This window comes from Ammospiza caudacuta, chromosome 33 (assembly GCF_027887145.1).
Source record: "Ammospiza caudacuta isolate bAmmCau1 chromosome 33, bAmmCau1.pri, whole genome shotgun sequence".
In the NCBI taxonomy this organism is placed as follows: Eukaryota; Metazoa; Chordata; class Aves; order Passeriformes; family Passerellidae; genus Ammospiza; species Ammospiza caudacuta.
The window spans coordinates 1,536,863-1,562,620 of NC_080625.1; the positions used below are offsets into that span (position 1 = coordinate 1,536,863).

The 25,758-nt window shown below is 61.3% G+C and overlaps 1 protein-coding gene across 1 annotated transcript in view; it reads right to left on the reverse strand.

The window, feature by feature from the left end:
- Positions 1-215: 215 nt before the first annotated feature.
- The window catches only part of SYNGAP1 (synaptic Ras GTPase activating protein 1), a 55,356-nt gene continuing 29,813 nt past the window's right edge, over positions 216-25,758 (reverse strand). Inside the window, exons 12-17 of the mRNA XM_058822532.1 lie at positions 23,646-24,543; positions 20,461-20,634; positions 16,798-17,009; positions 11,908-11,995; positions 8,280-8,337; positions 216-1,198 (exon numbers count right to left, since the gene is read on the reverse strand). Of these exons, the coding sequence (XP_058678515.1) occupies positions 216-1,198; positions 8,280-8,337; positions 11,908-11,995; positions 16,798-17,009; positions 20,461-20,634; positions 23,646-24,543 (2,413 nt within the window). The remainder of the gene's footprint in view (positions 1,199-8,279; positions 8,338-11,907; positions 11,996-16,797; positions 17,010-20,460; positions 20,635-23,645; positions 24,544-25,758) is intronic.

Sequence of the window (25,758 nt, forward strand, 5' to 3'; positions counted from 1 at the left end):
GGTCAAAGGGGAGGGGGCGGAACCCCCGTGATGGGTGGGGGGGCACAAAGGGGGGTCCGGGCCCGGTGCTCGGGGAGGGGTCGGTACACGAGGGGGGGTCCGGTCCCAGTCCCGGTGCTCGGGGGTGGCGCTGCCCGGGGGGTCCCGGTGCCCGGGGGTGTCCCGGGTTTCAAGGGGGGGGTCCAGTCCCAGTCCCGGTGCTCGGTGAGGGGGGGTCAATGCACGGGGGGGGTCCCGGTGCTCGAGGAGGGTCCAGTCCCGGTGCTGGTGCACGAGGGGGGGGGCGGTGCACGGTGATTCGGGGGGGTCTCCGGTGCTCGGTGATTCGGGGGGGGGGGTCTCTGGTGGTCCCGGTGCACGGAGGGGGGGGTCCCGGTGTTCGGTGATTTAGGGGGGGGGTCTCCGGTGGTTCCGGTGCCCGAGGCTGGCGATGTTTGAGGGGGGCTCCGGTGGTCTCGGTGATTCGGGGGGGGTTTCCGGTGGTCCCGGTGCACAATGTGGGGGTCAATGCTCGAGGGGGGGGTCCCGGTGCTCGGTGACGGCGCTGATTGATGGGGGGGGGTCTCTGGTGGTCCCGAGGGGGGAGGGAAACTCGAGGGTCCTGATGGGTCCTGAGGGGGGGTCCCGGTGCACGAGGACGGTGAAATTCGGGGGTCCCGGTGCTCAGGGGGGTCCCGGTGGGTGCCCGAGGGCAGAGAGACCCCGGTGACACCAGGGACCCGCTGGGCCAGGCCTGGTGACACTCGGGGGGCTCCTGGTGGCACAAAGACCCCCCCCCCCAATTTCTCCTGCAGGAGGTCCTGGTGACACGAGGAGCTGGTGGCACTCGGGGGGCTCTTGGTGACACGAGGAGATGGTGGCACTTGAGGAGCTCTTGGTGACATGAAGAGCTGGTGGCACCCAAGGGGCTCTTGGTGACACGAGGAGCTGGTGGCACTTGAGGAACTGGTGGCACCCAAGGAGCTCTTGGTGACACCAGGAGCTGGTGGCACTTGGGGGGCTCTTGCACGAGGACCCCCCCGTTCCTCTTGGTGACAGAAGGACGTGGTGGCACTCGGGGGGCTCTTGGTGACAAGAGGAGCTGGTGGCCACTCGGAGCCCCCCAAATTCCTCTTGGTGACACTCGGGGGGCTCTGGCACACGAGGACCCCCCAAATTCCTCTTGGTGACACGAGGACGTGGTGGCACTCGGGGGGCTCTTGGTGACACCAGGAGCTGGTGGCACTCGGAGCCCCCCAAATTCCTCAGGGTGACACTCGGAGCCCTCGGTGAGGAGCTGGTGACACTCGGGGGGCTCTGGCACACGAGGACCCCCAAATTCCTCTTGGTGACGTGAGGTGATGGTGGCACGAGGGGCCCTTGCAGGGGGACCCCAAAACTCTCGCTCGGGGACCCCAAATTCTCACACGGGGACCCCAAAATTCTCAGACGGGGACCCCAAAATCCACCAAGAGACCCCAATTCCTGGAACGGGGACCCCGAAATCGTCGCGCGGGGACCCCCAAAATTCTCAGACGGGGACCCCAAAATCCACACGGAGACCCCAATTCCTGGAACGGGGACCCCAAATTGTCACATGGGGACCCCAAATTCCTGACATGGGGACCTCAAATTCTCACACGGGGACTCCAAATTCTCACATGGGGACCCCAATTCCTGGAACGGGGACCCCAAAATCTGCACGGGGACCCCAAATTCCTGACATGGGGACCCCCAAATCGTCACACGGAGACCCCAATTCCTGGAACGGGGACCCCAAAATCCACACGGGAACCCCAAATTCTCAAACGGGGACCCCAAATTCCTGACATGGGGACCCCCAAATCGTCACACGGGGACCCCAATTCCTGGAACGAGGACCCCAAAATCCGCAACAGGACCCCAAAATCCTCACACGGGGACCCCAAATTGTTGCACGGGGACCCCCAAATCCTGCCCCGGCCCCCCCCGTTTCCCCGCGCGAGGAGCCCTTTGCACGAGGATCTGCTGCACGAGGACCCCCCCCCCCCAAAAATTCCTCGCGCAAACCCCCCCGAATTCCTCGCGTGACAGAGACCCCCCCCCAAACGCGAGCCCCCCTCGCCTCCTCCTCCTCCTCCTCCTCCTCCTCCTCCTCACCCCGGGGGTCTCCGGGTGTTCCCCCCCTCCCCCCCGCCCTCCCCTTTCCCCCTTTTTTCCCCCAGGGCTGGGGGGGTTTCGGGGGGACTCAAGGGGGGGTGCGGGTGCGGTTTGGTTCGAGGGGGGGGGGGTCCCGGCGACCCCCGGGGCGGGGGTCAGTGCTCAGCAGCGGGGCCGCGCCGCTCGCAGCCGTTGGCCGTGATCGGGGGTGGCGGGGGCGGAGGCGGGGGCCGCCCGGGGACCCCCCCGGCCCCCCAAATCACACCCGGGTCTGCTGCACCCACGGCGGAAAGCTGCCTCTCCTGCAAGGCACCGAGGGGGCTCATTCACCCCCCCGCCCCGGCCAGCGCCGCCCTCAGTGTCCCCCGAGTGTCCCCTCAGTGTCCCCCGGTGTCCCCTGATTGTCCCCCGGTGTCCCCGAGCGTCCCCCGCCCCACCCCGGGCGGGGCTCACTCACCTGCGGCACCGGCGCGGGGCCCTCGGGGCGGCCCCAAATCAACGCGAATGCACCCAAAAACCATCCCTGACCCGCCCCGGAGTTCACCCCGAACCCCTAAAATTAACCCTGAACCCCTTAAAACAACCCTAAAATTAACCCTGAACCCCTAAAGTTAACACTGACCCCCTAAAATTAACCCTAAAATTAACCCTGAACCCCTAAAATTAACCCTGAACCCCTAAAATCAACCCTAAAATTAACCCTGAACCACTAAAATTAACCCTGAACGCCTAAAGTTAACCCTAAAATTAACTCTGAACCCCTCAAATTAACCCTGAACCCCTAAAGTTAACCCTGAACCCCTAAAAATAATCCTAAAATTAACCCTGAACCCCTAAAGTTAACCTTGACCCCCTAAAATCAACCCTAAAATTAACCCTGAACCCCTAAAATTAACCCTGAACCCCTAAAGTTAACACTGATCCCCTAAAATTAACCCTGACCCCCTAAAATTAACCCTTAACCCTAAAATTAACCCTGACCCCCTAAAGTTAACCCTAAAATTAACTCTGAACCCCTCAAATTAACCCTTAACCCCTAAAATTAACCCTGAACCCCTAAAATTAACCCTGAACCCCTAAAGTTAACCCTGACCCCCTAAAAATAACCCTCAAATTAACTCCGACCCCCTAAAATTAACACTGAACCCCTCAAATTAACCCTAAAGTTAACCCCGAACCCCTAAAATTAACTTTAAAATTAACCCTGAACTCCTAAAATTAACCCTAACCGTCAAAATAACCCTGACCCCCTAAAATTAACGCCAAAATTAACTCTGAACCCCTCAAATTAACCCCGACCCCCTAAAATTAACCCTGACGCCCTAAAGTTAACCCTGAACCCCTAAAATTAACCGTGACCCCCGAAAATTAACCCTGAACCCCTGTAATTACCCCCGACTCTCTAAAGTTAACCCTGAACCCCTAAAGATAACCCTGAACTGCTAAAGATAACCCTGAACCCGTTAAATTAACCCTAAAATTTACCCTGAACCCCTCAAGTTAACCCTAAAATTAACCCTGACCCCTTAAAATTAACCCTGAACCCCTCAAATAAACCTCAATTCCCTAAAATTAACCCTAAAATTAATCCTGAACCCCACAAATTAACCCTGAACCTCTCAAATTAACCCCGGACCCCTAAAATTAACCCTGAATCCCTAAAATTAACCCCAAAATTAATCCGGACCCCCTAAAACTAACCCTGACCCCCAAAAGTTAACCCCGACCCCTCAAATTAACCCTAAAATTAAGCCCGACCCCCTAAAATTAACCCCGACCCCTTAAAATTAACCCTAAAGTTAAGCCTGAACCCCTAAAATTAACCGTGAACCCCTAAAATTAACACTAAAATTAACACTGAACCCCTAAAGTTAACCCTGACCCCCTAAAATTAACCCTAAAATTAACCCCGACCCCCTAAAATTAACCCTAAACCCCTAAAGTTAACCCTGACCCCCTAAAAATAACCCTCAAATTAACTCCGACCCCCTAAAATTAACCCTGACCCCCTAAAATTAACCCTAAAGTTAACCCTGACCCCCTAAAATTGACTCTAAAATTAACCCTGAACCCCTAAAATTAACCCTAAAATTAACCCTGAACCCCTAAAGTTAACCCTGAACCCCTAAAATTAACCCTAAAATTAACCCTGACCCCTAAAGTTAACCCTAAAATTAACTCTGAACCCCCTCAAATTAACCCTGAACCCCTAAAGTTAACCCTGAACCCCTAAAGTTAACCCTGACCCCCTAAAAATAACCCTCAAATTAACTCCGACCCCCTAAAATTAACACTGAACTCCTAAAATTAACCCTGACCCTCAAAATAACCCTGACCCCCTAAAATTAACGCCAAAATTAACTCTGAACCCCTCAAATTAACCCCGACCCCCTAAAATAACCCCAACCCCTTAAAATTAACCCTGACGCCCTAAAGTTAACCCTGAACCCCTAAAATTAACCCTGACCCCCGAAAATTAACCCTGAACCCCTGAAATTACCCCCGACCCTCTAAAGTTAACCCTGAACCCCTAAAGATAACCCTGAACCCCTAAAATTAACCCTGAACCCCTTAAAATTAACCCTGAAACCCTCAAGTTAACCCTAAAATTAACCCTGACCCCTTAAAATTAACCCTGAACCCCTCAAATAAACCTCAATTCCCTAAAATTAACCCTAAAATTAATCCCGAACCCCACAAATTAACCCTGAACCTCTCAAATTAACCCTGGACCCGTAAAATTAACCCTGAATCCCTAAAATTAACCCCAAAATTAATCCGGACCCCCTAAAACTAACCCTGACCCCCAAAAGTTAACCCCGACCCCTCAAATTAACCCTAAAATTAAGCCCGACCCCCTAAAATTAACCCCGACCCCTTAAAATTAACCCTAAAGTTAAGCCTGAACCCCTAAAATTAACCCTAAAGTTAAGCCTGAACCCCTAAAATTAACCGTGAACCCCTAAAATTAACACTAAAATTAACCCCGAACCCTTAAACTTAACCCTGAACCCCTCAAATTAACCCCGACCCTCAAAGTTTCACCCCAAAATTAACCCCAAAAATTGAAGGCGGGACGCCCTCGGTTTGTCCCCACGCCCTCCCAAAATGGAGGAGATTGACCCCCAAAATTGTCCCCACCCCCACCCAAAATTGTCCCCCCCACCCCCAAAATTGTCCTGGCGCTGCCTCAATTGTCCCCAACCCCCTGAAATGTCCCCAGCCCCCTCTGAACTGTCCCCAACCCCCTGAAATGTCTCCAACCCCCCCCAAATTGTCCCCAACCACCCCCCCTAAAATGTCCCCAACCCCCCAAACTGTCCCCACCCCCCCTGAACTGTCCCCAACCCCCCTGAATTGTCCCCACCCCCCCGAACTGTCCCCACCCACCCTGGTGACAGGACATGGCACACGGACACGGGTGTCACCTCCCCCCCGGTGAGATGGGGACAGACACAAGACACGAGGATGGTGACGGTGACGCGGCGCCAGCGCTGGGGGACATTTGGTGACAACCCCACCCCAAACCCCCCCCCCCCCCACACCAATGGGGACAATGGTGGCACCTCCAGGGGGTGGGGACAGGGCCGGTGGTGGCACCTGAGGCGACATGGGGACACCTGGGGTGGTGTCCCCAAAGGGTGCCCAGTGTCCACAAGGGACATGGGGACACCTGGGGTGGTGTCTCCAGAGGGTCCCCAGTGTCCCCAAAGGGTCCCCAGTGTCCTCAAGGACATGGGGACACCTGGAGGGACATGGGGACACCAGAAGGGACATGAGGACACTGGGGGTGGTGTCCCCAAGGGGTCCCCAGTGTCCCTAAGGGACATGGGAACACCTGGTGTGGTGTCCCCAAAGGGTTCTCAGTGTCCACAAGGGACATGGGGACACCAGGAGGGAAATGGGGACACCTGGTGTGGTGTCCTCAAGTGGTCCTCAGTGTCCCCAAGTGGTCCTCAGTGTCCCTAAGGGACATGGGGACACCAGGAAGGACATGAGGACACCTGAGGTGACGTCCCCAAAGGGTCCCCAGTGTCCACAAAGGACATGGGGACACCAGGAAGGACAAGGGGACACCAGGAAGGACATGGGGACACCTGGGACAGCGTCCCCAAGGGGTTCCCCATGTCTCTAAAGGACATGGGGACACAGAAGGGACAAGGGCACACCTGGATCCGTGTGCCCAGGTGACACGGGAGGGACACGGCAGGGACAAGAGGACACCAGGAGGGACATTGGGACACCTCGGTCCATGTCCCCGGGGGACATGGGGACACAAGGAGGGACATGGGGACAGCAGGAGGGATGTGGGGACACCTGAATCCATGTCCCCAAGGGACATGGGGACACAGGAGGGACACGGGGACACCCTGATCTGTGTCCCCAAGGGGTCCCAATGTCCTTTGGGGACAGAAAAGGGTCTTGGGGACACCTGGATGTGTGTCCCCAAGGGTCCCCAATGTCCTTCAGGGACATGGGAGGGACATGGGGACACAGGAAGGACATGGGGACACCCAGATCCATGTCCCCAAGGAGTCCTCAGTGCCCATGAGGGACATGGGAGGGACATGGGGACATTCCAGATCCATGTCCCCAAGTGTCCCCAATGTCCCTTAGAGACAGAAAAGGGTCTTGGGGACACCTGGATCCGTGTCCCCAGTGCTCCCCAATGTGGCTGAGGGACATGGGGACATGGGAAGGACATGGGGACACCCAGATCCGTGTCCCCAAGGAGTCCCCAGTACCCACGAGGGACATGGGGACACTGGAGGGACATGGGGACACCCAGATCCGCGTCCCCAAGGAGTCCCCAGTGCCCATGAGGGACATGGGGACATTCCAGATCCATGTCCCCAAGGGTCTCAAATGTCCCTTGGGGACAGTTTGGGGGGTTGGGGACACCTGGATCCGTGTCCCAACTGGTCCCCAACGTCCTTTGGGGACACCTGGATCCGTGTCCCCAAAGAGTCCCCAATGCCCATGAAGGACATGGGAACACGGGAGGGACATGGGGACACCCAGATCTGTGTCCCCAGTGTCCCTTGGGGACAGAAAAGGGTCTTGGGGACACCTGGATCCGTGTCCCCAGTAGTTCCCAATGTCCCTTGGGGACACCTGGATCCGTGTCCCCAATGTGCCTGAAGGACATGGGAGGGACACGGGACATGGGAGGGACATGGGGACATCTGGATCTGTGTCCCCAGTGTTCCTGAGGGAGGCGGAAGGGACATGGGGACACTCAGATCTGTGTCCCCGGTGGTCCCCAACATCCCTTGGGGACACCTGAATCCATGTCCCCAAGGAGTCCCCAGTGCCCATGAGGGACATGGGGACACTCCAGATCCATGTCCCCAAGGGTCTCAAATGTCCCTTGGGGACAGAAAAGGGTCTTGGGGACACCTGGATCCGTGTCCCCACTGGTCCCCAACGTCCCTTGGTGACACCTGGATCCGTGTCCCCAAAAAGTCCCCAATGCCCATGAAGGACACGGGGACATGGGAGAGACATGGGGACACCCAGATCTGTGTCCCCAAGGAGTCCCAAGTTCCCATGAGGGACATGGGAGGGACATGGGGACATTCCAGATCCATGTCTCAAATGTCCCTTGGGGACAGAAATGTCCCTTGGGGTCTCAAATGTCCCATGGGGACAGAAAAGGGTCTTGGGGACACCTGGATCCGTGTCCCCAGTGCTCCCCAATGTCCTTTGGGGACACCTGGATCCGTGTCCCCACTGGTCCCCAATGAGCCTGAGGGACATGGGAGGGACACGGGGACAGGGAGGGACATGGGGACATTCCAGATCCATGTCCCCAAGGGTCTCAAATGTCCCTTGGGGACAGAAAAGGGTCTTGGGGACATCTCAGATCCATGTCCCCAGTGGTCCCCAATGTCCCTTGGGTCACCTGGATCCATGACCCCAGTGTGCCTGAAGGACATGGGAGGGACACGGGGACATGGGAAGGACATGGGGACACCCGTGAAGTGTCCCCAGTGTCCCTTGGGGCCAGCAGAGCGCTTGGGGACATTCCAGATCCATGTCCCCAAGGGTCCCCAATGTCCCTTAGGGACACAGGAGGGCCTTGGGGACATGTGGGATCCGTGTCCCCAAGGGTCCCCCTGTGCGGCCCGGGGGGTGACAGGGAGGGGACAAGGACCCACCTGGGGTGTCACCGGTGGCCGAGGGTCCGGTGCCACTGGCGGGGCCGGGCCGCGCTACCTGACGGACAGCTGTGACAAGAGAGACACGGGAGGGGACATCAGGGCCACCGCGGCCACCGCGCCGCGCGGGGACACGGCCCGGCCGGGCTGACCCCGAGGTGGCCCTGGGGTGACCCTGAGGTGGTCCTGAGGTGACGCCAGGGTAGCCCTGAGGTGGCCCTGGGGTGGCCCTGAGGTGACCCCAAAGTGGCCTCTAGATGGCCCTGAGGTGACCCTGAAGTGGCCCCAAAGTGACCCCAAGGTGGCCCCAAAGTGGCCTTGAGGTAGCCCTGGGGTGGCCCCTGAGGTGGCCCCGGGGTGACCCTGAGGTGACCCCAGGGTGGCCTTGAGGTGGCCCCTGGGGTGACCTTAAGGTGGCCCCAAGGTGGCCCCTGGGGTGCCCTGAGGTGACCCTGGGGTGGCCTTGAGGTGACCCCGAAGTGGCCCTTGAGATGGCCCCAGGATGACCCTGAGGTGGCCTTGAAGTGGCCTCAAGGTGGCCCCAAGGTGGCCCCGGGGTGTCCCCGACCCAAGGAGGGGGCTCGGGAATGGCCCCGTCACTGGGGGGGGGACACCTGGGTGGCCTTGGGGACACAGGGGTGGCCTTGGGGACACGGGGGTGGCCTTGGGGACACGGGGGTGGCGCTGTCCCTGGCGTGGGGGGTGGGGCGGTGTCACCTCCGCCTGGAAATGTCCCTCTGGTGTCACCCCGGGGGTGGCCCTGTGTCCTGAGGGGGCCACTCTGTCCCCACAGGGGTGGCCTTGTCCCAACCGGGGGTGGCCCTGTCCCTCCAGGAGTGGCCCTGTCCCTTCCAGGGGTCACTTTGTCCCCACTGGGGTGGCGCTGTCCCCTCTGGGGGGTTGCCCTGTCCTTCTGGGGGGTCACTTTGTCCCCCCAGGGGTAGCCCTGTCCCCCTCAGGTCCCCTCTTGGGGTCCTGTTGTCCCCTCCAAGGGTCCCTGTCCCCCCTGGTGGTGGCCCTGTCCCCTCTGGAGGTGGCTCTGTCCCCTCTGGGGGTGGCCCTGTCCCCTCCAGGGGTCCCTGTCCCCCCCTTCCAGGGGTCCCATTGTCCCCTCGGGGGTGGCCCTGTCCCCCCAAGGCCCCCAGAGGTGACAGGAGCCCCTCCCGAGGGTCCCCAAAAATTCCCAAATAATCCTAAAAATCCCCCCGGGGACACCCACAGACCCCCCAAAAATCCCCACAGACCCCAAATTATCCCCCCAAAACCCCCCGGGGACACCCAAAGACCCCCCCAAAACCCCCAATAACCCCCCCAAAAGCCCCCCAGACCCCCCCAAACCCCCCACGGGACACCCAAATACCCCCAGAGACCCCAAATAACACCCCAAAATCCCCTAAACCCCCCCAAAATCTCCGAACGCCCCCCAGAGACAACAAATTACCCCCCAAAACCCCCCTAGGGACACCCCTAAACCCCCGCGGGGACAACCAGAGACCCCCACAACCCCCCCAAAACCCCCACAAACCCCTCTCGGGACACCCACAACGCCCTGAAATCCCCCCCAAACCCCCCTAGGCATAGCCATAACCCCCCCAAATACCCCCCGGGACACCCCTAGCCCCCCCAAATACCCCCTCGGGACACCATAACCCCCCCAAATACCCCCTCGGGACACCATAACCCCCCCAAATTCCCCAAATACCCCCTCGGGACACCCCTAACCCCCCCAAATACCCCCTCGGGACACCATAAACCCCCCCAAATAACCCTCCAAATTCCCCCAAATACCCCCTCGGGACACCATAACCCCCCCAAACCCCCCTAGGCATAGCCATAACCCCCCCAAATACCCCCCGGGACACCACAACCCCCCCAAATACCCCCCGGGACACCCCTAGCCCCCCCAAATACCCCCTCGGGACACCCCTAACCCCCCCAAACCCCCCTAGGCATAGCCATAACCCCCCCAAATACCCCCCGGGACACCACAACCCCCCCAAATACCCCCTCGGGACACCCCAAACCCCCCCAAATACCCCCCGGGACACCATAACCCCCCCAAATACCCCCTCGGGACACCCCTAACCCCCCCAAAAGCCCCCAAAATACCCTCCCAGGACACCCAAACCCCCCCAAATACCCTCAGGGACTCCCATAAGCCCCCCAATAATGCCCCCAAAATACCCAGATACCCCTCTGGGACACCCAAAACTCCTCCAGACCCCCCCCAAACCCCCCTAGGGACACCCATGACCCCCCCCAGATACCCCCAGACCCCCTCTAGGGACACCCATGACCCCCCCAAATCCCCCCAATAACCCTCCAAATTCCCCCAAATACCCCCATGGGGACACCCATAGCCCCCCGTAATCCCCCAAAACCCCCCCCAGAGCCCCCTAGGGACAACCATAACCCCCCAAAACCCTCCCAGACTCCCTCAAACCCCTCTAGGGACACCCTTAACACCCCCAAAATCCACAAATACCCCCAATAACCCCCCAAATACCCCCTCGGGACATCCTTAAACCCCCCCAGGCCCCCCCAAAGCCCCCTAGGGACACCCATAACCCCCCAAAAATACCCAAATACCCCCACAGGGACACCCATAACCCCCCAAAACCTCCCCAAATACCTCCTAGGGACACCCAAACTCCCCCAAAATACCCAAATACCCCCCTAGGGACACCCATAACCCCCCAAAATACCCAAATACCCCCACAGGGACACCCATAACCCCCCAAAACCTCCCCAAATACCTCCTAGGGACACCCAAACTCCCCTCGGAACACCCATAACCCCCCCAAAATACCCCCAGACCCTTCTAGGGACACCCATAACCCCCCAAATACCCCCCTAGGAACACCCAATAACCCCCCCAACTACTTAAATACCCCCATAGACCCTCAATAACCCCCCCAAGATACACAAATAGCCCCCCGGGACCCCCAATAATCCCCCCAAAACCCCCTCAAACCCCCCTAGGGACGGCCATAACTCCCCCCAAAACCCCCAAAATACCCCCATAGGGACGCCCATTAACGCCCCCAAATACCCCCCTAGGGACCCCCAATAACGCCCCCAAAACACCCAAATACCCCCATAGGGACCTCCAATAACCCCCCCAAAATACCCAAATACCCCCATAGGGACCCCCAATAACGCCCCTAAAACACCCAAATACCCCCATAGGGACCCCCAAAAACGCCCCCAAATACCCCCCTAGGGACCCCCAATAACGCCCCCAAAACACCCAAATACCCCCATAGGGACCCCCAAAAACGCCCCCAAATACCCCCCTAGGGACCCCCAATAACGCCCCCAAAACACCCAAATACCCCCCTAGGGACCCCCAATAACGCCCCCAAATACCCCCCTAGGGACCCCCAATAACGCCCCCAAATACCCCCCTAGGGACCCCCAATAACGCCCCCAAAATACCCAAATACCCCCATAGGGACCCCCAATAACGCCCCCAAAACACCCAAATACCCCCCTAGGGACCCCCAATAACGCCCCTAAAACACCCAAACACCCCCATAGGGACCCCCAGGGACCCGCAGCCCGCCCCCAGCGCGGCGTGGGATGGCCGATGTCACACGGAGCAGAGCAATGACATTGTAATTTCCACCTGAGCGTCGAGCAGCCGCCGCCGGCCCTCGGATGGGTCGTGGGCGCCCAAGTGATCCCTGCGCAGCTCCTGCTCCACCAGCATCAGCCTGCGGGGCCAGGCTTCACCGGGGTCATGCTGCCACCCCCCCGGGGACATCCCCGGCCGAGCCCAGGGACACCCCCCGGGGACAGGGGGACACACCCGGGGACAGGGGGACACAGCCAGGGACACCTCCCGGGGACATGGGGACACACCCGGGGACACCTCCCAGGGACATGGGGACAGCCCAGGGACACCCCCCGGGGACAGGGGGACACACCCGGGGACATGGGGACACAGCCAGGGACACCTCCTGGGGACATGGGGACAGCCCAGGGACACCCCCCGGGGACAGGGGACACACTCGGGGACAGGGGGACACAGCCAGGGACACCTCCCGGGGACAGGGGGACAGCCCCCGGGGACAGGGGACACACCCGGGGACAGGGGACACAGCCAGGGACACCCCCCGGGGACATGGGGACACACCCGGGGACATGGGACACAGCCAGGGACACCTCCCGGGGACATGGGGACAGCCCAGGGACAGCCCCCGGGGACATGGGAACACAGCCAGGGACATCCTCCAGTGACATGGGGACACACCCAGGGACAGGAGGACACACCTGGGGACAGCCCGGGGATGTAGGGACACACCCAGGGGCATGGGGACAACCCAAGGACATGGGACACACCCGGGGACACGCCCAGGGACAGCCCAGGGACAGGGGGACAACCCAAGGACACGCCCCGGGCCAGAGGGGACAGCCCAGGGACAGGGGGAAACACCCAGGGACAGCCCAGGGACACGGGGACAACCTCAGGGGTCATGGGGACACACCCAGGGACAGGGGGACACACCCGGGGACAGCCCAGGGACACCTTGGGATGCCCAGAGCCACAGGGAAAATTCTGGGGACACCTTGGGGACACCTCAAGGTCATGGGGACACTTGTGATACAGCCCAGGGGCACCCGGGGACATCCTGGGGACACCTTCAGGGACACGGGGACACCCTGGGGACACCCCTGGGGACATGCAAGCGCCCTGGGGACACACATGGGCCACACTGTGATGTCCCCATGGCCCCTGTCACCTCTGTGTCACCCACGTCCTACGTGTGCCTGTGTCATCCCCATGTCCTTCTGTGTCCCGTGTCCCTGTGTCCCCAATGTCCCTGTGTCCCCCTCCATGTCCCTGATGTGCCCTGGCTGTCCCTGTGTGTCCCACATCCCTGTGTGCCCCCATGTCCCCGTGCCACTGGCTGTCCCCGTGTCCCTGTGTCCCTTTCTGTCCCCAACATCCCCACGTCTGTCCCCACTGTCCCCATGTGTCCCTGTACACCCACATCCCTGTGTGTCCCCATGTCCCTGTGTGCCCCCACGTCCCTGTGTGCCCCCGTGTCCCCATGCCACTGGCTGTCCCCGTGTGTCCCTCACCTGCTGATGATGCTCTTGATCCAAGTCCCTGTGTCCCCAGTGTCCCCATGTCCCTGTATCCCCATATCCTTGTTTGTCCCTATAACTGTGTCTGTCCCCTTGATGTCCCCAGTGTCCCCAATGTCCCCATTGTCCCTGCGTGTCCCCTTGTCCCCAATGTCCTTGTCTGTCCCCGCTGTCCCCGTGGGTCCCTCACCTGCCCATGATGCTCTTGATCTGTGAGTCCCCGTGTCCCCACTGTCCCCTCGATGTCCCTGTGTCCTGGTGTTCCTGTCTGTCCCCATGTCCCCATACCCCTGTTTGTCCCCAGAGTCTCTGTCTGTCCCCATGTCCCTGCTGTCCCTGTCTGTCCCCATGTGTCCCTCACCTGCTGATGATGCTCTCGATCTGCGAGTCCCCGTGTGCCCCTGACCCTGTGTGTCCCCATGTCCCCGTGTCCTGTGTGTCCCCGGTTCCTCTCTGTCCCCATGTCCCCGCTGTCCCCATGTGTCCCTCACCTGCCGATGATGCTCTTGATCTGTGAGTTTCTGTGTCCCCATGTCCCAATGTCCCTCTGTCCCCATGTCCCAATGTCCCTGTGTGTCCCCATATCCCTGTGTGCCCCCGCTGTCCCCAGGCTGTCCCCGCTGTCCCCGTGTGTCCCTCATCTGATGAAGACGCTCTTGATCTGTGTGTCCCCATGTCCCTGTGTGTCCCTCTGTCCCTGTATGTTCCCAATGTCCCTGTGTGTCCCTGTATCCCCGTATCGCTGTCTGTCCCCATGTCCCAGTGTCCCTGTGTGTCCCAATATCCCCGCGTGTCCCCAGTGTCTCCAATGTCCCCGTGTCCCCAGGGTGTCCCCGCTGTCCCCGTGTGTCCCTCACCTGCCGATGATGCTCTCGATGTGTGAGTCCCCGTGTGCCCCTGTCCCTGTGTCCCTCTGTGTCCCTGTCTGTCCCCTACAGCCCCGTCTGTTCCTCTGTCCCCATAGCTGTGTGTGTCCCCAATGTCCCCGTGTGTCCCCAGGGGTGTCCCCGCTGTCCCCGTGTGTCCCTCACCTGCCAATGACGCTCTTGATCTGCAAGTCCCTGTGTGACACTGTGTGTCCCTGTACTCTCATGTCCCTGTGTGTCCCCACGTCACCATTGTCCCTGTCTGTCCCTGTGTATCCCTGTACCCCCATGGCCCTGTGTGTCCCCATGTCCCCAGGCAGTCCCCGTGTGTCCCTCACCTGCCAATGACGCTCTTGATCTGCGAGTCACTGTGTGCCCGTGTATGTCCCTGTCCCGCCATGTCCCCATGTCCCCTGTCTGTCCCCAATGTCCTTGTGTGTCCCTGCACTCCCACATCCCTGTGTACCCTGTCTGTCCCCATGTCCCTGTGTGTCCCCATGTCCCTGTCTGTCCCCATGTCCCCTGTCTGTCCCCATGTCCCTGTGTGTCCCCATGTTCCTTTGTGTCCCAGTGTGTCCCCAGGGTGTCCCCGCTGTCCCCATGTGTCCCTCACCTGCCAATGATGCTCTTGACCTGTGAGTCCCTTTGTGCCCCTGGCCCTGTCTGTCCCCAATGTCCCTGTGTGTCCCTGCACTCCCACATCCCTGTGTACCCTGTCTGTCCCCATGTCCCTGTGTGTCCCCATGTCCCCAGGCTGTCTCCATGTCCCTATGTGTCCCTGTACCCCCATATCCCTGTGCACCCTGTCTGTCCCCATGTCCCTGTGTGTCCCCATGTCCCTGTGTACCCCATGTCCCCTGTCTGTCCCCATGTCCCTATCTGTCCCCATGTTCCCCATGTTCCTTTGTGTCCCAGTGTGTCCCCAGGCTGACCCTGCTGTCCCCGCGTGTCCCTCACCTGCCGGTGATGCTCTTGATCTGTGAGTCCCTTTGTGCCCCTGGCCCTGTGTGTCCCTGTGTCCCCTGTCTGTCCTCATGTGCCCGTCTGTCCCCATGTCCGTGTGTCCCCAGTGTCTCCAATGTCCCCGTGTCCCCAGGCTGTCCCCGCTGTCCCTGTGTGTCCCTCACCTTCCAATGAAGCTCTTGATCTGCGAATCCCTGTGTGTCCCCATGTCCCTGTGTGCCCCTGCGTCCCCTAGCTGTCCCCTGTACCCCTATATCCCCACATCCCCTCTGTGTCCCCATGTCCCCGTCTGTCCCCAGTGTCCTTGTGTATCCCTGTGTGTCCCTCACCTGCCAGTGATGCTCTTGATCTGCGAATCCCTGTGTGTCCCCATGTGCCTGTGTGCCCCTGCATCCCCTGTACTCCTATATCCCCATGTCCCCTCTGTGTCCCCATGTCCCCGTCTGTCCCCAGTGTCCCTGTGTATCCCTGTGTGTCCCTCACCTGCCAGTGATGCTCTTGATCTGCGAGTCCCTGTGTGTCCCCAAAGTCGCCATGTGTCCCCATGTCCCTGTGTGTCCCTGTACCCCCATATCTCTGTGTGTCCCCATGTCTCCATTGTCCCTGTCTGTCCCTGTCTGTCCCATTGTCCCTGTATGTCCCCATGTTCCCATGTCCCTGTGTCCCCAGGCTGTCCCTGTTTGTCCCTCACCTGCTGATGATCCTCTTGCTCTGTGAGTCTCTTTGTGCCCCTGACTCTCTGTGTCCCCATGTCCCTGTCTGTCCCCATCTGTCCCCTGTCTGTCCCCGTGTCCCCAGGCTGTCCCCGTGTGTCCCTCACCTGCCGATGACGCTCTTGATCAGTGAGTCCCCGTGTCCCTGCGAGCCCCCATGGCGCTGTGTGTCCCTGTCTGTCCCCACTGTCCCCGTGTGTCCCCATGTCCCTGTGTCCCTCTGTATCCTCATGTCCCTGTCTGTCCCCAATGTCTCTGTCTGTCCCCATGTCCCCGTGTGTCCCCAGGGTGTCCCCGCTGTCCCCCTGTGTCCCTCACCTGCCGATGATGCTCTTGATCTGTGAGTGCCTGTGTGTCCCTGTGTGTCCCCATGTCCCCCATCTGTCCCCGTGTCCCCAGGGTGTCCCTGCTGTCCCCGTGTGTCCCTCACCTGCCGATGATGCTCTTGATCTGTGAGTCCCCGTGTGTCCCCATGTCCCTGTGTGCCCAAGTGTCCCCTGTCTGTCCCCAGTGTTCCTGTGTGTCCCTGTGTCCCCAGTGTCCCTGATATCCCTGTGTGCCCTGTCCCTGTGCGTCCGTGCATGTCCCTGTGTGTCCCCGTGTCCCCTGTCTGTCCCCATGTCCCCATTGTCTCTGTCTGTCCCCATGTCCCTGTCTGTCCCCTGTTTGTTCCTGTGTCCCCAGGGTGTCCCCACTGTCCCCGTGTGTCCCTCACCTGCCGATGATGCTCTTGATCTGCGAGTGCCCATGTGTCCCCATGTCCCTTTGTGTCCCTGTCTGTCCCCATGTCCCCGTGTCCCTGTGTGTCCCTGTCTGTCCCCATTGTCCCCCATCTGTCCCCGTGTCCCCAGGGTGTCCCCGCTGTCCCCGTGTGTCCCTCACCTGCCGATGATGCTCTTGATCTGCGAGTCCTTCTCCTGCTGCTGCTGCCGGAGCCGTTTCTCGCTGAGCTCCAGGCGCTGCTGGTACTGCAGGAGGATGCGGCTGGTCTGCTCCTCCTGCGTCACCAGGCGCCGCTCGTACTCCTCCAGCTTGCGGTTGGACATGTGCAGCCGCTCCTTCAGCGAGTGGATCTCCTCCTCGTACTCCTTCACCTGCCAAAGGGACACTGCAGGGCCCTGGCCACACCTGGCCGCACCTGGGCACACCTGGGCACAGCTACAACCCCGCTATGGGCACACCTGTCACACCTGGGCACAGCTATGGGCACACCTGTCACACCCCCCTGTGCCCATGCAGCCGCTCCTTCAGCGAGTGGATCTCCTCCTCGTAATCCTTCACCTGCCAAAGGGACACTGCAGGGCCCTGGCCACACCTGGGCACACCTGGAACCCTCTACACCCCGCTATGGGCACACCTGGGCACACACGAGCACAGCTATGGGCACACCTGTCACACCTGGGCACAGCTATGGGCACACCTGTCACACCCCCTGTCCCTGTGCAGCCGCTCCTTGAGCGAGTGGATCTCCTCGTACTCCTTCACCTGCCAGAGGTGACACCTGGGGACACCTGACACACCTGGATCTCCTCCTCGTACTCCTTCACCTGCCAAAGGGACACTGCAGGGCCCTGGCCACACCTGTCACACCTGGGCACAGCTGGGTACAGCTACAACCCTGCTATGGGCATACCTGTCACACCTGGGTACACCTGGCCGCACCTGGGCACAGCTATGGGCACACCTGTCACACATGGGAACCTCTACACCCCGCTATGGGCACACCTGTCACACCTGGGCACAGCTGGGTACAGCTACAACCCTGCTATGGGCACACCTGTCACACCCCCCTGTCCCTGTGCAGCCGCTCCTTCAGCGAGTGGATCTCCTCCTCATACTCCTTCACCTGCCAGAGGGACACTGCAGGGCCCTGGCCACACCTGGGCGCACCTGGGCACAGCTACAACCCTGCTATGGGCACACCTGTCACACCTGTCACACATAAGCACAGCTATGGGCACACCTGTCACACCTGTCACACCCCCCTGTCCCTGTGCAGCCGCTCCTTCAGCGAGTGGATCTCCTCCTTGTACTCCTTCACCTGCCAGAGGGACACTGCAGGGCCCTGACCACACCTGGGCGCACCTGGGCACACCTGGGCACAGCTACAACCCTGCTATGGGCATACCTGTCACACCTGGGTACACCTGGCCACACCTGAGCACAGCTACAGGCACACCTGGGCACAGCTACAACCCTGGTATGGGCATACCTGTCACACCTGGGTACACCTGGCCACACCTGGGCACAGCTACAGGCACACCTGTCACACATGGGAACCTCTACACCCCGCTATGGGCGCACCTGTCGCACCTGGGCACAGCTATGGGCACACCTGTCACACCTGTCACACCGGGGCACATCTATGGGCACACCTGTCACACCCCCCTGTCCCTGTGCAGCCGCTCCTTCAGCAAGTGGATCTCCTCCTCGTACTCCTTCACCTGCCAGAGGTGACACCTGGGGACACCTGACACACCTGGATCTCCTCCTCATACTCCTTCACCTGCCAAAGGGACACTGCAGGGCCCTGCACACCTGGGCACACCTGGGTACCACCTACACCCAGCTACAGGCACATCTGAGCACACCTGGGCACACCTGCGGTACCTGGGGACACCTGATGCACCTGGGGACACCTGACACACCTGGATCTCCTCCTCATACTCCCCACCTGCCATCGGGCACACCTGGGGGCACCTGGGCACACCTGGGCACACCTGAGATCCACCAGCATCATCACCTGAGGTGCATGGGGTCATCTCCTGAAGCCTGCACACCTGGGCACACCTGGATCCCTGCACACCTGGATCCCTGCACACCTGGGCACACCTGGATCCCTGTGCACCTGAACATCTCCAGACCTGGATCCCAGCACACCTAGATCCCGGCACACCTGGGCACACCTGGCTCCCAGCACACCTAGATCCTGGCACACCTGGATCCAGGGACACCAGGGTCCACAGGATCATCTCCTGGCACCTGCACACACCTGGATCCCTGCACACCTGAGCTCCACCAGGACCATCCCATGGATCCCTGAACACCTGGGCACACCTGGATACGGGAATATCTGCACACCTGGATCCCTGCACACCTGAGCACACCTGAGCTCCACCAGCATCGTCCACCAGATCCTTGCACACCTGAGCACATCTCAGCACACCTGTACCACACACACCTGAGCACACCTGGATCACTACACCTGGGCACATCTGTGCACATCTGCACCATTCACACCTGAGCACACCTGGAGCCCTGCACACCTGGGCTCAGTCCGAGCACACCTGTGTCATTCACACCTGAGCACACCTGGATCCCTGCACACTTGGGCTCATCCGAGCACACCTGTATCATTCACACCTGTATCTGTCACACCTGCGTGACTCAGTCACACCTGTACCAGTCACACACCTGGGCACACCTGGGCACACCTGAGCACACCTGTGGCAGTCACACCTGCGGCAGTCACACCTGCCCTACCCAGCCCAGCCGGCTCTCGTCCATGGACTTGGAGCACTCCTTGAGCTTGTACCCCTCACACCTGGATCCCTCACACACCTGTACCAATCACACACCTGAGCACATCTGTATCATTCAGTCACACCTGGGCACACCTGTCCCATTCACACCTGTGTCACTCACACCTGTGGCAGTCACACCTGCCCTACCCAGTCCAGCTGGCTCTCGTCCATGGACTTGGAGCACTCCTTGAGCTTGTACCCCTCACACCTGGATCCCTCACACACCTGTACCAATCATACACCTGAGCACACCTGAGTCACTCACACCTGTCCCAGTCACACCTGTGGCAGTCACACCTGTGGCAGTCACACCTGCCCTACCCAGTCCAGCTGGCTCTCGTCCATGGACTTGGAGCACTCCTTGAGCTTGTACCCCTCACACCTGGATCCCTCACACACCTGTACCAATCATACACCTGAGCACACCTGAGTCACTCACACCTGTCCCAGTCACACCTGTGGCAGTCACACCTGTGGCAGTCACACCTGCCCTACCCGGCCCAGCCGGCTCTCGTCCATGGACTTGGAGTACTCCTTGAGCTTGTACCGCTCACACCTGGGTCACTCACACACCTGTACCAGTCACACACCTGAGCACACCTGGGCACACCTGGATCACTCACACCTGTGCACTCACACCTGAGTCCCTACCTGGTCCAGCTGGCTCTTGTCCATGGACCTGGAGTACTCCTTGAGCTTGTACCCCTCACACCTGGGCACACCTGTATCACTCACACACCTGTACCAATTATACACCTGTACCAGTCACACACCTGATCACACCTGTACCAATCACACACCTGTACTAGTCACACACCTGGGCACACCTGTACACTCACACCTGGGTCACTCACACCTTCCCTACCCGGTCCAGCCGGCTCTCGTCCATGGACTTGGAGCACTCCTTGAGCTTGTACCCCTCACACCTGGGTCACTCACACACCTGAGCACACCTGTATCATTCAGTCACACCTGGGCACACCTGTCCCATTCACACCTGTGGCAGTCACACCTGCCCTACCCGGTCCAGCCGGCTCTCGTCCATGGACTTGGAGTACTCCTTGAGCTTGTACTCCTCGCGCTCGATGTGCGCGCTCTCGATGTCGGCCGACAGGTGCGGCATGTTGGACACCCAGGCCACCGTGCGCTCCGACGCCGGCAGCACCGGGTTCAGCGTCGACGGCGTCTGCGACGCCTGCGGGGACAGCGGGGACATGGGGACAGCGGGGACATGGGGTAAAGGGAGGGACACGGGGACAGTGAGGGGACGTGGGAACATTGGGGACATGGGGACAGCCCAGGGACACCGGGGGACAGGGAGGGACATGGGGACAGCCCGGGGACATGGGGGACAGGGAGGGACATGGGGACATCAGGGACACCGGGGGACAGCGGGGACATGGGGGACAGGGAGGGACACGGGGACAGTGAGGGGACGTGGGAACATTGGGGACATGGGGACAGCCCAGGGACATGGGGACAGGGAGGGGACATGGGGACAGGAAGGGACATGGGGACAATTTGGGAATATGGGGACAGTGAGGGGACATGGGGACACACAAGGGACATGGGGACAGGGAGGGGACATGGGAACATCGGGGACATGGGGACAGCCCAGGGACACAGGGACATCAGGAGAACGTGGGGATGTGGGGACAGTGAGAGGACATGGGGACACACAAGGGCCATGGGGACAGTGAGGGGACACGGGGACATGGGGACAGGGAGGGGACATGGCAGCACAGGGACAGTGAGGGGACACCAAGGGGACACACAGGGGACATCAGGGACATGGGGACAAGAAGGGACATGGGGATATGGAGGGACAGGGAGGGGAATATGGAGATATGGGGACAGTGAAGGGACATGGGGACATGGAGGGACAGGGAGGGGACACGGGGACAGGGAGGGGCATGGAGGGACATGGACATAGGGACAGTGGGGACACAGTGAAGGGACAGTGAGGGGACATTGGAGACAGACATGGGGACAGTGAAGGGAAACGGGGACAGGGAGGGGACACACGGGGGACATGAGGGGACACGGGGACATCAGGGGAATAGGGGGATAGGGGGACAGTGAGGGGACAGCGTGGGGACATGGGCGACATCCAGAGGACACAGAGGGGACACAGGGACAGCGTGGGGATAAGGGGACAGCATGGGGACATAGGAACAGTGAGGGGACAGGGAGAGGACACAGGGACATGGGGACAGTGAGGGGACATGGGGACAGTGGGATGCAGGGACAGTGAGGGGGTGTGGAGACAGTGCAGGGACACGGGGACAGTGAGGGGACAGGGAGGGGACAGAGGGATACCAAAGGGACACAGGGATAGATGGACATGGGGACAGTGGGGACACAGTGACAGTGAAGAGACAGTGTGGGGACATGAGGACAGTGGGGACGGTGAGGGGACATGGGGACAGTGGGGACATGGTGACACCCAGGAGACACAAAGGGACAGGGCAGGGACAGGGAGGGGACACAGGGACAGTGGGGAATATGGGGATATGGAAGAGATGGCAGACACGGGGACCACAGGGATAAAGGGGGACATTGGGGACATTGAGGGGACATTGGGGACACCAGGCAGGCATGGGGATGTGGGGACATGGGGGACATGGGGGACATGGGGGACACAAAGATGAGTTCGGTTCCCCCTTCACCACCCTGTCCCCAGCGTGTCCCCGTGTCCCACATGCCAATGTCCCCAATGCCCCCAAATGTCCCCATGTCCCCCAGTGCCCCCAATGTCCCCATACCTCCCCACACCCCCAACGTCCCCGATGTCCCAATGTCACTGTGTCCCAATGTCCCCATATCCCATACATCCCTCGGTGTCCCCAATGTCCCCTACAATTCCCAGTGCCCCCCCAGTGTCCCCCAGTGTCCCCATGCCCCCACAACCTCCCCCAACATCCTGCACATCCCCGAGCCCCAATGTCCCCAATGTCCCCCACACCCTCCAATGTCCCCAATGTCCTCACATCCCCCCACGTCCCCTGCGTCCCCTTGTCCTCACACCTCGCAACACCCTGCACATCTCCCCAGATCCTGCACACACCCCCACACCCCCCGATGTCCCGCTGTCCCCAATGTCCCCCACACCCCCCAATGTCCCGCTGTCCCCAATGTCCCCCACACCCCCCAATGTCCCGCTGTCCCCAATGTCCCCCCGTCTCCCATGTCCCCATACCCCACATATCCCCAGCTCCCCGTACTTCCCCACGTCCCCCCACATCCCCGCTGTCCCCCTCTGTCCCCACTGTTCCCCCCGTCACTGTCCCTGCCGCTGTCCCCTCTGTCCCCGCCGTCCCTTCTCTCCTCTGTCCCCGCTGTCGCCACCGCTATCCCTTCTGTCCCTTCTGTCCCCGCCGCTGTCCCCGCGCTCTCCTCGGTGCTGTCCCCTTTGTCCCCGCCGACCCCTCTCTCCCCGCTGTCCCCCCGTCCCCTCTGTCCCCTCCCTCCTAGTATCCCCTCTGTCCCCGCGCTGTCCCCGCTGCTGTCCCCGCACTGTCGCAGCACTGTCCCCTCTGTCCCCTCTATCCCCGCAGTCCCCTCTCTCCCCGCTGTCCCCTCTGTCCCGGCACTGTCCCCGCGCTGTCCCCTTTGTCCCCCCTTTGCTGTCCCCTCTTTGCTGGGCGCGCTGGGCGTGGGCAAGAGCGTCCCCTTTGCTGTCCCCGCGCTGTCCCGCCGCTGTCCCCTCTGTCCCCCCTATCCCAGCTGCTGTCCCCTCTCTACCTGCAATCCCTTCTCTCCCTGCTGTCCCCTCTGTCCCTTTGCTGTCCCCGCGCTATCCCCTTTGTCCCCCCTTTGCTGTCCCCTCTTTGCTGTCCCCTCTGTCCCCCCTTTGCTGTCCCCCCCACTGTCCCCTCTCCGCTGTCCCCTTTGCTGTCCCCTCTTTGCTGTCCCCCCTTTGCTGTCCCCTCTTTGCTGTCCCCTCTTTGCTGTCCCCCCTTTGCTGTCCCCCCTTTGCTGTCCCCCCTTTGCTGTCCCCTCTTTGCTGTCCCCCCTTTGCTGTCCCCCCTTTGCTGTCCCCCCTTTGCTGTCCCCTCTTTGCTGTCCCCCCCACTGTCCCCTCTCCGCTGTCCCCTTTGCTGTCCCCTCTTTGCTGTCCCCCCTTTGCTGTCCCCCCTTTGCTGTCCCCTCTTTGCTGTCCCCTCTCTGCTGTGCCCCCCGCTGTCCCCCCCGCTGTCCCCTCACCTGCTTGGTGACGGGCGGTTTCATGCCGGCCACCGAGGCCTCCTTGGCCAGCGAGGGCTGGCGGGAGCGGGCCGGGCCGTAGGCGGGCTCGGGCGATGCCAGCAGGTTCCCGCTGGCCGGGCGCGGCTTCTGGGGCACCCCCAGCGCCTGGGGCCCCCCGCCCCCCTTCCCCGCCCGCGACCCCCGCGGGGTGGGCGGCGGGGGCGCCCCGATGGTGATCTGGGGCGGCGCCAGCGTGTCCTGGAGCGACAGCTGCCTGCGCCCGAAGTCGCCCCCGGGCCGCCCGAACTCGTCGCTGTAGCTGTGGCTGTGCGTGATGTGTTTTTGGGGAGGGGTCGCCAGCTCCTCGCTCTTGCTGTAGCCGTGCAGCGGCGGCGGGGCCACTCCCCCCACGTAGTGTCCCCCGTCCGGCGGGCCGCCCCCCTCGCCCCTCCCGCCGCCGCCGCCGCCGCCTCCTCCGGGCCCGTCGGGGCCGCGCAGGGGCCCGTCGGCGGCCAGGTGGAAGAGCGGGTTCTGGAAGGAGAGCGGCACCCGCAGCTGCGGCCCGCCGGGCTCGGGCACGCCCAGGCGCGGCGGGGCCAGGCTGGAGGCGCTGCCCTGCGAGAGCCGCCCGGGCCGCAGCCCCCCCTGGCCCGCGCCCCCCGGCGCCGCGCCCCCGGCCAGCAGCTCGGCCGGCAGGCTGGGGATGCTGTCCACGCGTCCGTCCTGCAGGTCCAGCATGGAGACGCTCTTGCCCACGCCCAGCGCGCCGCCGCGGCCGCCCTCGGGCTCGGTGAGGTCCGAGCTGCTGGTGCAGTAGGCGGGCGAGGAGCGGGCGAGCGGCGGGCGGCTCAGCACCAGCACCTCGGGCGGACCCTTCTCCTGCGGCGGCGACGGCAGGCGCGGCACGTCCATGGAGCTGCGGGACGGACGGACGGACGGACGGACACGGGGATGGACGGGGGGGGATGTGGGGCGGGAGGTGGGGAGGGATGGGGGTACGTGGGTGTGAGGTACGGGGATGGCGGTATGGGATGTGGGGGATATCGGGGGGCATGTGGGGTGGGATGGGGGTACGGGGGTGCGGGGAGGGATGTGGGGTACGGGGGTGTGGAGCACGGGAATTTGGGGTGGGGTTTGGGATACGGGGATGTGGGGCGGCATGTAGTAATGGGGTGTGGGGATATGCGGGGGGATAGGGGGTACGCGGGTGTGGGGATATTGGGGGGGATGTGGGGTGGGAGGTGGGGTATGGGGTGGGATATGGGGCAAGATGCGGGGAGGGATGGGGGTTATGGGATATGGGGCAGGATGTGGGGAGGGATGGGGGTTATGGGATATGGGGCAGGATGCGGGGAGGGATGGGGGTTGTGGGATATGGGGCAGGATGCGGGGAGGGATGGGGGTTATGGGATGAAGGTATGGGATATGGGGATATTGGGGGATGTGGGGTGGGATGGGGATGGTGTGTGGGGCGGGATGTGGGGCAGGATGGGGGGAGGGATGGGGGTTGTGGGATATGGGGCAGGATGTGGGGAGGGATGGGGGTTATGGGATGAAGATGTGGGATATGGGGATATTGGGGGATGTGGGGTGGGATGGGGGTGGTGTGTGGGGCGGGATGTGGGGCAGGATGGGGGGTATGGGATATCGGGGTATTGGGGGGGATGTGGGGCGGGATGTGGGGCAGGATGGGGGTGTGGGGTGGGATGTGGGGCAGGATGGGGGTGTGGGGTGGGATGTGGGGGTGGGATATGGGGAAGGATGTGGGGTACGGGCATGTGGGGTACAGGGGATATGGGGTGGGCAATGTGGGATGGGGAGGGGGAAATGGGGCGAGGGATATGGGGTGGGGAGATGGGGGATACAGGATGGGGATATGGAATATGGGATATGGGGATATGGGGATACGGGATATGGGATATGGGATATGGGATATGGGATATGGGGATATGGGATATGGGATATGGGATATGGGATATGGGATACGGGATATGGGATATGGGATATGGGATATGGGATATGGGATATGGGATATGGGGATATGGGATATGGGATATGGGGATACGGGATACGGGATATGGGATATGGGATATGGGGATATGGGATATGGGATATGGGATATGGGGATATG